The sequence below is a fragment of the Fukomys damarensis genome, unplaced genomic scaffold, assembly GCF_012274545.1.
Source record: "Fukomys damarensis isolate Sample0158 unplaced genomic scaffold, DMR_v1.0_HiC HiC_scaffold_29, whole genome shotgun sequence".
NCBI lineage: Eukaryota > Metazoa > Chordata > Mammalia > Rodentia > Bathyergidae > Fukomys > Fukomys damarensis.
Genome location: NW_022900941.1, coordinates 22,343,995 through 22,360,533, shown reverse-complemented (window position 1 = coordinate 22,360,533; position 16,539 = coordinate 22,343,995). Strand labels below are relative to the sequence as shown.

Sequence of the window (16,539 nt, the reverse complement as noted above, 5' to 3'; positions counted from 1 at the left end):
CATATATATATATAAATTGAATTTTGGGAAACTTTAACGGTGCTGCCAACTTTGGAAAAAGTCATCCCAATTTACTGGGTTGACTTGGCATTGTACAGAAATGGACAACCATATTTATATTTTATTTTTTCAAAATTTTATCATGATTACTATAGCTTTATAATAATTTAAATCTTCTATGTGTACATTCTATACCTTTATATTTTATAATTTCATTCAATTATCCTATGTCCTTTGTATTCCCATATAATTTTTGAGTAATCATATCTATATCTTTATAAATAGCTGGTGGGAATTTAAATAGTGATTGTGTTTAGTCTACAAGTTAATATAGTGAAAACGGGTATTTTAATATGATATCTGCATTTCTTAGACATTATTCTTTTTCCTTCAGCAATGATTTGCATTTTAAGTATGAAAATCTTATATAAATTCTCTAGGTTTATTCCTAGCATTGTTTTAGTGACATCATTATAAGCTTTTTAAGTGACATCATTTGTGTTTATAGCAAATATGTAGAAATACAAATATATTTATGGTCCTTTAATCCTGTGGCCTTTTGAATTCATTTATTACTTCCATAGCAGTTAAATTCCTTTGGGTCGAAGCAGAAACATAAATGTCTCTGCCACTATCATTTCCCAAGCATTTTCACAGTTCTTGCTCTTAGAGACATCACTGCCACCAGAGTTTTTAATCTCTTTTCAAACATATTCCCTTTTTTCAAATGTATGCAGACACTAATACTGTTCCATTTCACAGTATACAGCTAGTTCTCTACTTTAGAGATTCTTCACTCAGCCTTTCTGGGAGAATAACATTTGTACCAATATTATAAATTCATATGAAAGCATTCAAAAAATTAATTTTCAAACACAAAATTTGTTTCTCCATATTTACAATATTAAATAATTGGATAATATATTTTTGCAATGCTATTTAACAATATGACTTAATATAAAACAATTTGGTTATTTTATAGTAATTACTCGAGCATTATAGTATGTAAATACATGTTCTGCTTTACACTCAGTTTTTTTAGGGCCGGCAATTTTCAGTCTTTTCTGCCATGAGAATCACTAGCCTAGATTTAATAAATGCTGATATCTACTTCCATTTTGAGAGAGAGATTCAGTTGATGTGGTATATAACATGGGGAAAGGCATTTATATATATGGTGTACAGAAAATGTATATACATTGTGTTATATGTACATGTATAGCATTCATCAAGATAAATTCTTAAATGCAGAGCAAAGATACATACCTTGCATTTGTGATTTTCATGCATATAATATCCAAAGCTACATAATTGGAAACAAAATTTGTATGCTTTATATACAGCAACAGGTCCTTTCTGCATGCTCCAAGATATATGGTGTACAGAAAATGTATATACATTGTGTTATATGTACATGTATAGCATTCATCAAGATAAATTCTTAAATGCAGAGCAAAGATACATACCTTGCATTTGTGATTTTCATGCATATAATATCCAAAGCTACATAATTGGAAACAAAATTTGTATGCTTTATATACAGCAACAGGTCCTTTCTGCATGCTCCAAGAGGAAATCTTATGAGCAAGATCTTTTAAGAAATGCATATAGAACTTTTCCTGGTACAAATTATGATACTGCATCAATATAGAAAAACAAATAGTAACAAATTTGTTTAAAAGTATCTAGTTAATGGAATCTGAGTTAAGAACTAATCTTTTGCAGTCAGGAGGAGCCCTCATTTCAGGGTCAGTATTTTAATTCTAGGTCAGATTATTTATTATCTGACTCAATCTGAACTTTCTTATATTTTATATTTAAAATTTTAAACACATTATGTAAAATACAATAAAATACCTCATAAAATTAAATAAAATTCATATTTATACATAGAACAGTAGTTTGTTTTTTTTAACAATTGGAAGTTTTATAAAGACCTAAATAACTTAGTGTCAAACACTGTATTTTTACTGCCCATTATTTCAAACACAAGCATTGTAACATTTTTCCTATTTGACTCAGATATAAAGAATGGTACCTTATAACTTTTGCAGATCTTAAGCTAATATTTAAATGTGAAGCCATATGAAACAGTGAAAAAGGAAAGAATACAGAATCACACTCCACAAAATGACACAAGCAAGTTTCCATATAATTATTACCAGCTAAGTAAAAAGTAAGAGGGAAAAATTATGTGTGTGTGTGTGTGTGTGTGTGTGTGTGTTAAAATGCATTTGAAATATTTCTTGACATTTTTTGCAATAATAGCTGGGTATAATTTCTTCCTTGCCATTTAACACAATTTAAAATCTTTGTAAGAGTGAAGAAATTATTTAAACTTTTCTAATACTTATTTTCTTCTTTTATTTACATATGTATAACAGAACTTCTTAGAGATATTTTGGGAATTGAGGATGATCATGTTTATGGAAATGCTTGGCTAGGAGCTAGGCTAAATTCTCAATAGGTGCTTATTATTTAATTTTTATAGTCATGACTAAATCACTTTTGCTTTCATTATCTTGAGTCTGAATTTCCAAGGTGAAATATAGAATGACAACTACCACAGAATAATTCACCTTTTAATTAATTTATTTTACCATTCCGGAATTTGAAGCACATCACCATCCATCCTTACCATGGCACAGAAGGAGCCGATCTAAGTATATGAAAGAGACCTGTCCTAATTTTTACACAGAGATTTATAATCTTGTTATTTTATGTTACTAACTTGATAACATTTGATTCTTGAGAGCTTTGCTCTTCAATGTAACTTGGAGACCAAGGTCAAAATTACCACCAGGCAGCTTGTTAGAGATCCTGATCTACTGAATTTCAATAGTCCTTATAGGAAATTTCCCAAGTGATTTATAGGAATATAGGTGAAAGTTTAAGAAGCACTTCTTTAGATTGTGTGATTTGCTTTTTCTGAATTGAGACATGATATGATTTAAGCTTTAAATAAACTTTTACATCCTAATTCTGGCTTATATGCACATATGTTGATTTTTTTATAGAGCAATAAATCAAGAGTAAAAACATATGTTTGAAAATATTGGCTATGCCATTTAATGGTAGTGAAAATCTATCAAATTCCTAAAATCCAAAGAATTTCTTTTTTATTGCCTATAAATTAGTTAGCCAATTAATAATTTTTGGCATATTCCATGGATTCTTTACCATGTGTGGTCCACCTTGTGGCTTGCCTGTATTGCACTGACAGAACAAAATTTGTCTTAGGCTACCTTTAAAATGGGTGGCATACAAAAATCAACAGTAAAGCAACAATATAGGTTTCTAGTATTACCAGTGCTGTGTATACAATTTAAGGAGTACCATGAGCAAATGTGATGCATTTTTGTGTTTTCTATGGCATTGTTAGTAGGGGCACTGGCATGCTGTGCTCTTCCCGAGACTTCTTTGCAAGCTTTTGCTGCCCTGAAAAAAGAATTGTATAGGAAATAAAGTAGTGAGATGTTTTACATTTACTAAAGTTATTACAGGTAGAATTAAAGATAGGAAAAGAAATACACTCTTCAGAGTGCACGGTGGGCTGGTGAAAAGGCTCACGGTGTCTACAAGGTTAATGGCCACTGTCATTTCTAGTCCCATTCTGACATCAGGTTTGGTTGTTTTATCAAAAACCTGCTTCATTTTGTGCCAGAGGAATTAGAGATAGTGTTCTCAGATTGGTACAAGGTACGGAGATTTTGTAGTTACTCTGAACATGTCTCGGATCTCCATGATTGATGGATCACTCCCACTTAGCCACTTTGTCATTCCTTAATCTCCTGCCTCTGCATGGCTGCTAAAAATCTATTTTAACTTATTAAATTTATTAAGAAATTGTAAATACCCATGTTTAATAATTAAATCAGGAAGGGTACATGTCTAAGAACAATAAATGCTCATCTTCACAGCTAGGACATTCACAGTAGGTCACTGTACTACTAGACAGTTGCTGCCTTTTACTAACACATCAAATGCACAAGGGCAGTGTGATGTGGAAGGGATTCCATTCGACCATGTGTGGTGGAAGTAGGAGTGGAGTTACCAGTGCCGTGCACACTCGTCTAGGAACTGTTCTGCTGTTGCCTACACAATTCGTGAGTACTGTACGCTCTGGTCATGAGAAATATTGCTAAATTAATGTTAGAAGTTTGCAGTTTTTATGGCCATTTTATTAGCTATTTGACAAGCTGTGGGTTGGACATGCCTGGTTTAAAGGTTCATGATAAACAGAACATTATGAATCTCAAATTCTGTCTACATGTAAAATATTATTACAGGTTCACTGTCCATATCTAGAAAACCTAAAATATGAATTGCTCCAAAGTCCAAAACTTTTTGAAGGCCAATCTGCCATCACAAGTAGAAAATTTTACACTTGACTTCATGTGACAGGTTTATGTCAAATGTAGATATATGAACAATATGGAGGAAAATTGTCTCTAGGTTATATTTTTAAGTGTATATGTGACAAATGCTTAATTTTATTTTTACTTGGACCCATTTCCAAAGATACTTCGTTGTGTCTATGCAAATATTCTGTAATCTGAAAAATATTTGTCATCAGAAATATGTCTCATATTAAGCATTTTTAGAAAAATTATACTTGGCTTGCATTATCTAGGAGTTTTATAAGTGGCTGATGACAAAGATTTTTAAAGGAGCAGGTATGTTGAAGTACATTATGAATAAGAGGTACTTGTAAAAAAAGACAAAATGCCAATCTCAGAGTTTGATGAATAAAGCAGAAATGGTGACTCGGCTAGAAATGGAGAGTCTTTACAAGAAGGATGGTTTAAGATAATTTTGCCTTTTTTGGGTGATTTATGTTGATTTGCTGGGTGGTATAGTCAATAGCTTTCTAATGAGACTTTGATGAAAACATGACCAATAACAATACAAAACAAGAAAAAAAATCTTGAATTAACTAGTACTTGTTTTTAAATTTGTTCTACAAAATTTTTTTCAGTCCTGCATTGCACTAAATTCACAGGAAGTATCATACTCCGTGGAACTGCAGGATTGTCAAGAGTGTCCTCATAGAAGTCACTGATGCAAACTCTAGCTCTTTCCATTACAGATAAAAAGACTTGTGGGCCTCACGAATTCCAGTGTAAAAACAGCAACTGTATTCCAGATCACTGGCGGTGTGATAGCCAGAATGACTGCAGTGATAATTCTGATGAAGAAAATTGCAGTAAGTAACTCTTGCCTAATAACCTTGCAATCTTGGCAGCTCATTCAATAAGCAGGGCAGCAATTTTTACTTCAGTTAAGGTAAAATGTGAGCTTATCTGTTCTGCAGCTCACAATTTTATATGTATATTCACATTTGGGCAAGAACATTCAGACTAAATTGACCTAAATCTCAAAGGATAGAATTACTGAAATGCTTATTCTTCAAGTTATTTTCTTCCCGTTCTCAGGATTTGTGTGAAAGTATCATGAGGTTTAATGCAACCCATTAGTATGCAATGAAGGAGGTCCTCAGTGCAAGTTCAGACAATGAGCTGAATGATGTTGAAATGGTACAAAACATCTCATTCTATAATAGATGGTATTCATTTTATTTCAGTCTCAAAGCCTTTTACCCTGGAATTTCACCCATGAGTATCTTTCAGAGAATTATCACTTATTTCTCTGGAGGGGTGAATATCATGTATATTTTTAAGATGTCTTTCTTTAAAAATAGAATAACATTTTATCAACACCTTTCTCCTGTACTTTTGCTATATGTTTGAAGATAAATATCCAACGATAATAAGAAAAGAAAATGAAAGATGAAGGGGGAAGATAACTGGGCTCTGAGTCTGCAGTGGTTTCCTAAGTGGCTGAATATCATTGTTCTGACATCAACACATTAGCCTTTGGCACAAGAAAGCAAAAGATAGAAAACTGACTCTCACTTGTCACTGTGGAAACAGTAATAAGTCATTGGAGCCACAAAGCCCTTAAGAAAAAGCCCAGGATGTAGCTGCAGTATCAAGCACTGCAATATAAAATACCCAATAATATGTGGTTCTCTTTAGTTTCTATTCACTCTGAGCTTGTTGCCCAAGACAAGTAATTCTGAAAACATTGCATAGGATATGATGATAGCGGGAAAGAACAAATTATATTGTAGTTGTGACATGGAAGGATAGAAAGCATATGCAGAATAAGCATACTAACCTCTTAATATGTAAGGCAAGTTTATGAATTTGTTAAGACAAATAGCGAAGAAGAACCTAAGAATATATAAGAGGAAGGATCAAAGGATATAGATAATTGAGAAGCTTTCCAAGCTTTGATGTTTGAAGACGCTATCCTACATAGACTAGAATATGTTGACATTGCAAATGTCAGTTGTTCTGTGTAGACAAAAGTTATCAAGGAAGAATGAATCAATTAACTAACAATAAACTAGCATGACAGTGCACACTGTGATTCCAGCACTCTGAAGGATGAAGCAGGAGAATCACAAATTTAAGCCCAGTTTGGGCAATTTAGCAATATACGAAGAATCTTTCTTAAATCTCTAAAAATAGGCATAAGGAAGTAGTTCAGTCTGAGGGCCCTTGTTTCAATTCCCAGTACCACAAAAAAAGATAATACAGAGTACAAAACGTAATATAGAATACAGTAAGTCAGAAGCTGATCGCCAGGCATGGTGGGGCACGCCTGTCATCCCAGCAGTCGGGAGGCTGAGGCAGGAAGATCACTGTGAGTTCGAGACCAGCCTGGGCTACACAGTGACTTCCAGGTCAGTCTCAACTACCTAGCGAGACCCTGTCTCAAACCCACCATCCCCCTCAAAAAAAGAAGCTAATGTTAAAAACCACTGTTACTATAGTAAATGACATCAAGATGTTTTTCTATCCGTATCTGTTGAAATGACTAAATCTATTTACCCTTTTGTTTAAATGTATGTATATGTATTCATTTATTAGATATATCTTCTATTTCAACCATAATTTTACACATATATATATATGAGCAGTGATATGCTATCATATTTTCTAAATTTTATTGGTCAATAACATGCCTCTGTGTTTGCATTTAATAGTTTTTGCTATCTTTTATTAAGTAGCAAACTGTACTGGAAAATAATAAATCATCCTTTAAAAACAATAGCAACATATTTTAAAGTCACTTTTGGACTTTATGAATCTGCTTTAATGAGTTTTCTTTTAAAATTGTGTTGGAAGAACTCCAATAATATATATGGAAAGAGTTCCAAATAGTGGAGCAATTAAGTGACAGTTGTGTTTTAAATTTAATAAGCTCTTTACATTTTTATGTTTTCTTGGTATAATTAATCAGCTGTCATTTCAGCATCATTGGCTGACCATCTCCCTTGTTAAGTTAAGCAGATAGTATGCTTCAGCAGTGATTTCTGGTTTTAACACAAGAAAATTTCATTAAAAATCAAATCATTTTGTAATCTAGATAAAAGATTTGGAAATGCTTGAGAAATTTCAGCATCTATATTAGTTTTCATTAACCAAAAATATATGACATGTGTGCTCTCCAAGTAAAATAAATTACATATTTAAGAAGAATAAATTACATTCTTTAAGAAGAAATTAGCAATCTTGTAGATTTTTAAGTACTAAATAATTTTATTTACTTGACTAAGGTTTATAAGGAGTCAAAGTACTTCTGCCTTATTTGAATATGTGGCATTTTCACACTGATATTGTATCAGTTTATCTGCATAGGATAAGAGCTAAAAAATGTACACTAAAAAGCTATTCTTGGTTTTTTTATACCCACATTCATGTAATTTTTGAAATTATCTGCAAACATTTGTGATAATATTATCAGTGAAGAATCTAAACTATAGAACTTTTGCTACTGCTACGAGTATGGATTTTAAAGTTACTTTAATTTCCTCTTCATTTTTGAATGTTTCACACTTCTTTGCAATGTACACAGGGTATGTTTTGGCTTTTTTGAGTATTGAAGGATATGGCCAACCAGTATGATGCTCTTATTTTGTATTCTTATTATACAATTCAGTTTAGCCATCCCAAACATGTAAAGCTTCTCAGAGAAGCTTTTAGATCGGCAATCTGCCTGTCTAGATGAGATTTACGGGCAAACCTTGTTAGTTTCTCATGTATGGAGTTACCCATCCATATTTACTCTATGTATCAAAAATTATTGTAGAGACAACATTGTAGAAATATTGGAGAGAAAGTCACTTTCATTTTTTTCCAGATTGATAATCTTTCAAATACAACCATGTTTTGTTGTTTTTCTTTTTAAAAGAAATTTTCTATCATCCCAAAGTCTTGAAGTTAGCCATTAGAGTTATTTTTTAAAAGATAAGAAAGAAAAAAAAATTGGGTGTGCTATTCTCCATCTAAAACACATTTGCTCAAGAGAAAATTTATTTTAAAGCTAACTAGTAGCAAAAGATTCTGAGGTATGTACCTGAGGGTTACTATTGGACTAGTTATTTCATTCCTCAATGGCATTTAGTATGGATAAAATTAGTAATTCATGCTTGTTTTTCAGGACTGGATTTTAACGATAGAAACAAAAAGAATTTGTATTTGCAATGAAAGTTCTTTTCCCAACAAATGGCATATCTCTTCACCCCATTTTGAAGCAAAATATTTAATAATGTATAACAAAATCTCTATAGAAAAAATTTACTTGTGGAACTATCCTAAAAATGTCTCCAACAATTTGCTATATAATTTTTTACTCTTATCTCAAGCTCTTACCCTTCATATAGCAAAATATATCAAATTCTAAGAAGCCATTGCTAATTGATATGAAACACTTGCTTTTAAATAAATTACAAACAATTTAGAACAACAGATGAAAAACTGATAATCACCTTTCCAAGAGACAAAATTCAATGTTTCTTCTGCCATTTTTAATTATTTAAGCATGGTATATTTTACATGTACTCTCAACATATATTCATTGAAAGAGATCTGTTTAGTTGTTATTTTCCATTTTTAAATAAATTTCACATATTTCCAAATAAAGTTTTTGTAAATAGCAAAGGGAGGAGGGGGTGAAGGGAGGGCAGGGACAAGGGGAAAAAATGAGAACCAAGACCTGTCATGTAAAGGTACAAGATCCCAATAATGAATGTAACTGTACTGTATACCTAAAATGTACCAACAAACTCAATGAGGGAAAAAATAAATTGCACATATTTTATTTACTACAATTTATTTTCTATAAGTATAAAATTGCATATATGTGCAAAAACAAGGATAGTGGAATCGATCCAGTAGGGACAGATAAGATCTAAAGAATTCCATCATGTATCTGTTGTTTGCTTGTTTGTTTGAGGATTTTTGAGACAAGGTCTCACTATGTATTAAAAGCTTGCCTTGAATTCCATCTGGAATTCAGGCTGGCCTCAAACTCAAAGTAATCCTTCTGCCTCAGCTTTCTGAGTTCTGGGATAACAGAAGTGTGTCACCACATCCAGCTTCCTCTTTATTATTAAGACCTTATTAAGCATGTACGTAGAAAAGGAAATTGATTTCTTAGGGCTTTAATGTAAATCTGTGGACTATGAGGGTATTTATTACTTCCTCATTTGTTTGGGTGACAATTAAGCACTGAGATGTAAAATGTACAGGCCCTGATATGTTGTTTCGCTTTAAAATCAGTATTAGTTCTACAATATGCTGAGTGATTTGGAGTAAATTTATTGTCTGTTTCGAATCTCAACTTACTCATACAGAAAGGGTATAATAGTAGCACATGTTTATGGAGTTAGAAGGATCAATTGGTGAATGACTTCAAGTGCTTCACAAAATTACACCTAGGGCCTAACAATAAAGAAAGGTAGCTATTAATTGTTATTTTTAGTAGTAGTCATACTAATATGATTATTTTAAGGGTAAATCATAAAATATACAAATACAGTGTACAGAAAGAAAGAGGAATTGGTATTGTCATGTTACTTAGACAAATGAGAGATATGAGATCTCCTTATGTTTAGCAGGTTTTTCCTATTGTACTGGATGGCATCTTGTTGTATTCTTAATAAAGGTTATATTTTAAAACAAAATGATCCCCAAGTGGAACCAAATGCTCACACACACATGCACACACACACACACACACACACAATTTCCACTGCTCTCTGAATGTTCTCAAGGTTTTTTTGTTTGTTTGTTTGTTTTAGTATATAATATAGGTACCTTCTGGATACCAAGCAATTAAGATGTTATTCTATACCTAGAAACTGAGTAAATTATATAGAACAATATTCAAGCACTGACTGAATTGTTCATATTTATATTTGCAGAAGGTTAGACTTCATTTATGTGTTCCTTAAATGTATGCTTGATACCTATCCCTCCTCTTGAATAAGAATAGTCCTGTATGTGACACAGGTGTAGATAGAGTTAATGAGTAAAGAAAAGAAGAGGTCATCTTTCATCATGCCAGGTAGGAGTCTAAATGACGAGTTTATGTTCAGAGGTCATGCTAATTACTTTCAGAAACAAATTTCTGAAGTTCTGCCTCATTGCCCAGAGGAAGTATATTTCGCATTGGTGTTAAGCCAAGTAGCAAGTGACAGTATGTGGCTTATATTCTCCATGGAATAGGGAAAAGAACGATGAAATCAATAAGGAGCAAATTAGCTGAAGTGACAGGTAAATGAGACAAAAGCATACTGTGGTATAAACCAAGAGGCAAGTTTTCAAAAAGAGCGTTTTTTGAACTCATTTAACCTTATACACCGTGTCCAAACCCAGGTACCATTCTTGTCCCATGAACTCTGGGTTTTTTTGTAAGTTTTATAATTGAAAACTTAAAAATTACTAGACATAATAAAAAGTCAAAAACCAAATGTTAGTTTCCATTTAACAAGCAGATACATAAGAACAGAGAGTCATGAAAGCCCGTACATATATGTATATATTAAATGATTTAGAATTCCAAATGGAAAGATTATTGTTACAAATAATGTGAATTTTTATGCCTTTCATTTTACTTTGCTGCTGTATTTTTGTTAAATAGAAGGCTCTCTCTTCCCTTGTTTTTCAATTTGTTTGTATAATGTTACTTTATATTCATGACTTTATAATAAATTTGAAAAAAATCATTACATTATGTACCATAGATATATATTTCATGAGACTTTTCCCTCCTTAACAATTTATTGACTCTGCTTGGCTAACCTGTATTTTTCTTTAATGATTTCTTATAATATCTGCCATATAAATTTTAGAATGCAGTTATATATAAAGGAATAATCCTGTACTATTTTTCTATTCCCAGAGCCACAGACTTGTACAATGAAAGATTTTCTCTGTGCCAATGGAGACTGTGTTTCTTCAAGGCTTTGGTGTGATGGAGATTTTGACTGTGCAGATGGCTCTGATGAGGTAGGCGGCTCTGAAAATTCAAACAACAACAACAACAAAAAGAAAACAATTTCATGGACCTCTTTTATAATTATCAGTATTCAGCCCAATAAGTGTGACCAAGGACAGCTCCGAAATGCACTTTGCTGCTGACCCCCTGAGATAAGTATTAATCTGTGAGCTGTGCTGTGCACACTCCAGCATCCAGCACAGGGAATAACTCTTGTGCTACTATTGACAGTTAATTTTATAGTCTGTTTTACCTCAAGTGGCGAATAGCTGGGTTGGGAATAGGATGTTTGGAAACCCTATTCCCTGTAGCTGATGCCCTTGCCATCTGTGAATTTGTTCATAAATTTTCTGCAGTATTTATAGTCAGGAGTAATATTTTTATGCATTTTAAACAGTTTCTTCTCCCCAGTCTCTTTCTTCAATATACTCTTACAGACTTTAGTTCTGGTCATCAATTTTCATGAAACCACAGGTTGAGCTTTCCTGAGGTGATGAATCGCAGTACATTTATAATAAGGCCTATGTACACATAGCTTTAGGTGGAAAAGTTTACAATTTCCCTGAATAATTCAGTAATGTGAATTGTGCTAACATTTATGTGCTTATATTTCAGATAATTATTAAAGGATGCCTTAGAAATAAAAGCAAATGTGCTTATATTTTCTCTCAATCAAATCTAAAATGACTCCAAGCACTCCTTTTTCAATATCAGGGAGAATTTCAGTAGTAATCACTTTTAAGGTTTTTTTTTTTCCCCTGTTCATTTAGATATCAGGGAAAAGGGGGCCTTTTACAACACATTTCAAAGGGAGAAAAAGTTTTCAGTCTTTAGTGGACACAGTGGCTCCTTCTACTGTCCAATTAATTACTCCTTAGAAATCATTGCTCTGTTTGGTAACTCCTCATAGAATCCATGAAACAAAGAATATAACTCACAGAGCAACCTTTCCACAACAACAGTGGTTTCTGTGTTTCAGGTCTAACTCCCCTAGGCGAAAACTGACTTCCTGTTTCTCTGGGAGAAACTGATTGTCTCTACTCTTTACATACCCCGAAGACCTAGTTCTTTCTCAGTCCTTAGGCATTCTTAAAAGGTTCTGACAAATCTGCACTCTCTCTCTGTCTTTGGGAAAAGTCACCCTAATCACATCCAGGAACCTAGAATCTGGAAACAATTGTGTCTAACTTTGCAGCAGCAAAATGTTAAGGATGCAAGTTCTCTTAAGAGAAGAAATTGAAAAGTACTACTTCTACTCATGGACTATTCACAAAGAAAAATCAAAGCAAATTTTCTAACCTAAAAAAAGAGCTATATATTTCACACTGGCAAACCATGTATTTATTTAGCATCTAGTCATTCAATAATTAAAATAATAAAACACATTTCATGTAAACTCATCTATACCATGGAATTGTTTTGTTTTTGTTTTTGTTTTAATTACATTCTAACAGCCTATATAATTTGTGAAACATCCAGAGATGGGAATCTGTTGTTTAAGACTTATGATTTTGTTTTGCAATTTAATGTTAGTTGTGCAAGGCTCATATATAAAGTAAAAAACTTACTTTAATTTAACTCTTTTTCAAAATCTATTTACTCCAATATAGATATTTTTACTAGCAGTGTTTCTCTCCTTCCATAAATTAGTGAACATAATACTTTGATGGATGAATGTATCTCCATATACCCAGGTAATTTCAGGATAATGCCCACCTGAAATTAAATGAACTCTTTGAGTTCTTTTACATTTCCAGATGCTTTGTATTTGTAATCACTTGCATTTCTTTGCATTTATAAACACTTGGTAAAGTTCATATGAAATAAAACGAATAACATAGGAAGTGATTTTATTTTCCTGATATCTGGAATGACTGGTTTCAGTAACGAAAGGAAAGGAACAATAAAACAAATAAACAAAAAGGAGAACTTAACAAATGGCTAGAAAGTAGAATTTCATTAAAAAAAAGTGCATATAAAGAAATTTGGGAGAATTACAAAGAACTTTTGAATGATTGAACTGATGTTTTAATCAGTTTATTAGTATACAAAGTCAACAAAAAAATAAAAACTTAGATCAATCTAATTGCATATCAAATGTGTATATCTGTGGCCTATGCAGATGATTATTTTTTAGAATGACTGTCAACTATATTTGATCTCTGGATCTGCCATAACATTTGTAAGTACAAAAATGCAAAAAAATCTTCAACAGTATTTGTAAACTCATTGTTAATAAGTATATTTGCTAATTTGAAATTCATGTAGGGTAACTCAAATGCTTAATTATGTTAAAGTCACTAGCATTCAAAAATCTAAAGTAAAACAAATGAGATACAAATATAGAAATAAAAATTTAAAAGCTCTATAGTATTAATTTCAAAGTACCATTTTGATATGTTAACTTATCTTTATTTTTCTAAAAATGATGCTGCACATTTTCTAGTGCATTTGTCTTAAAGTGTTCTAGACTATGAACAAATATGGAAGAAGGGATAAAACAAATTGAAAATTTCTGATAGTTGTTCCATGTGTATGAGAGTCACATGAAATTCATTATACCCTTCTTCCTACTTTGTGGTTTAAAAATTTCTAAAATAATGATTAAATTTGCCCACATACATACATTGCCATATTGGAATTATATACAGATTGAAATTTTTTCATGATAATAAATTCATCTAAGGTGCCAACTCCTACATCTTTGTCAAAAGTATCACTGTTGATTATTGAGATATGGAACTAAAATAAACCTAAATTAACCATTTCTTAATTCTACATTTGTTCATTGAGCAGGTATAATCATGGCAAGGTATTACATATTCTGTTTGTAGCCAGATATGATCCTTGACAATAGAACACAAATACATATCCAAAACAGGGAAGAATAAACTTTTAAAAATTCCAGCCAACAGCCTTATTATAACTAGAAACAATAATCCTTAGTAGAATACTAGCGCACTGAATCTAAAAGTAAATCACAAAGATTAGTCATTACAGTTACGAGGGATTCATCCCACTGATGCAAGGATGTTCAATATTTGTGAATCAGTAAATATGATATACTGCATGAACAGAATGAAGAACAAAAATTATATGAAATTAGATGCCAAAAAGGTATTTCATAAAATGTAGCAATCTTCATGATAAAACTGAAAAAAGGGGAGATAGAAAGAACATACCTCAGTGCAATATAGAACATTTATTCCAAACAATAGCTAATGTTATAAGAATGGAGGAAAGGATAAGAGCATTTTCCTAAGATCTAGAACAACACAAGCATGCCCCTAGTCACCATATTTATTCAACACCACGCTAGATTTTCTAGAATGAGCAACTAGGCAGAGAAAAAAATAAGAGAAATACGAATTAAAAAGAGAAGTCAAATTTTCACTGTTTGTGGGTGACATGAACTTTTATATAGATAACCCCAATAACTCCAACAAAAATATGATTAGATGCTATAATCCAATTCAGCAAGTTGAAGAGTAAAACATTAATAACAAAATATCAGTAGCATTGCTATATTCTAATTGTGAATGAAATGAAATGGAAATCAAGAAAACAATCTCTTAAAATAGCAAATAAATATTATATGAACAAATTTAAGAAAAAATAAAAAAAATTGCAATGAAAATCATAAAATATCGATGAAAGAAATTTTAAAAAGTATAAAAAGATGGAAATATTTCCAAGGTTCATGAATAGGAATTATCAATGCTATTTTTATGTCCATACTACCTAAAGGTATTCTAAATATTCAGTCTAATCTCTACAAAAATATTATTAGTATTTTTCACATAGTTAGAAAAATACAATAATCCAAAAATTTATGTGGAACCATAGCCATCTACAAATAGGTAAAGCCATTTTGAGCAAAAGGAACAAAGTAAGAAATGCTGCACTACCTGACTTCTTAATATTTTACAAAGCTACAGCAACCAAAATATCATATTTACATAAAACGGAAATGTGCATCAATGGAACTGAATGGAACATAAAGAGAACAATAAACTACACAAGTAAAGCCAGCTTATTTTTCACAAAGCTGCTAAAAATACTCTTTGGAAGAAAGAGCACTTTTTCAGTATGGGAATATTTAATATCTGCAACAAAAAATGAAACTAGATCCCTATGTAGTCTAAATAGATTAAAGCCTTAAACGTAAAACCTGAAACTGCTGGGAAGAAAAAGAGGTCAATGAAGAAAGTAAAAAAATATCTACACTGAAAACTACTAAACTCTGAAAAAGGAGATCAAAGAGGAAGTTAAAAAATAGAAAGATATCTCCTGTTCTTGGGTAAGAAAAACAATATACTGAATATGGCCATACTTCCAAAATTATTAAACAGATTTAATGCAATTCCAATAAATTCCCAGTAGCATATCTCAGGGAATTAGAGAAAATGATTCTAAAATTCATTCGGAGCAAAAAGAGACCAAGAATAGCAAAGGCAATTCTTGGCAACAAAGGCAAGGCAGGGGCATGACAATCCCCGACCTGAAATTAAACTACAGAGCTACAGTGATAAAAACAGCATGATACTGGAAAAACAAACAAACAAACAAAAAACAAAAAACAGACCTAGTCTTTTTAATAAATGGTGCTGGAAAAGCTGGCTTTCTACATGCCTAAGACTAAAAGTAGACCCATGTCTCTCACTATGCACTAAACTAAAATCAAAATGGATCAAAGATCTAAATATTAAAACAGAAACACTAAACCTACTGGAAGAGAGAACAGGGAGAACTCTTGAGGACGTAGGAGTAGGTAAAGACTTCACAAACAAAGCCCAGACTGCATTGGAAACAATATAAAGAATCAACAAATGGAGATTTCACCCTATTGAAAATATTTTTCACTGAAAAGAAATCACTGACAAAGTGAAGAGACAAACCACAGAGTGGGAATAGATTCTAGTCAGTAGTCACTCAGACAAAGGACTAATATCTAAAACATACAAAGAATTGAAAAAAATCAGAACCCCCAAATTTAAAGACTCACTCCAAAAGTAGTTTTATCTGAAATGAATAGATACTTCTCAAATGAAAAAGTACAAATGGCAAATAAATATATGAAAAAAAAATGTTCACCATCACTGGCCACCTGAGGAATGCAAATTAAAACAACATTGAGATATCATCTCACCCCAGAAAGAATGGCTGCTCTTGAGAAATCAGTCAACA

At 32.0% G+C, this 16,539-nt stretch overlaps 1 protein-coding gene across 2 annotated transcripts in view; it reads left to right on the top strand.

The window, feature by feature from the left end:
• Positions 1-16,539, top strand: part of Lrp1b (LDL receptor related protein 1B) — a 1,779,190-nt gene that overhangs the window by 1,612,715 nt on the left and 149,936 nt on the right. For both annotated transcript variants that reach the window (XM_033757153.1, XM_033757154.1), the window contains exons 67-68: positions 5,090-5,206; positions 11,257-11,363. In XM_033757153.1, coding sequence (XP_033613044.1) covers positions 5,090-5,206; positions 11,257-11,363 — 224 coding nt within the window. The remainder of the gene's footprint in view (positions 1-5,089; positions 5,207-11,256; positions 11,364-16,539) is intronic.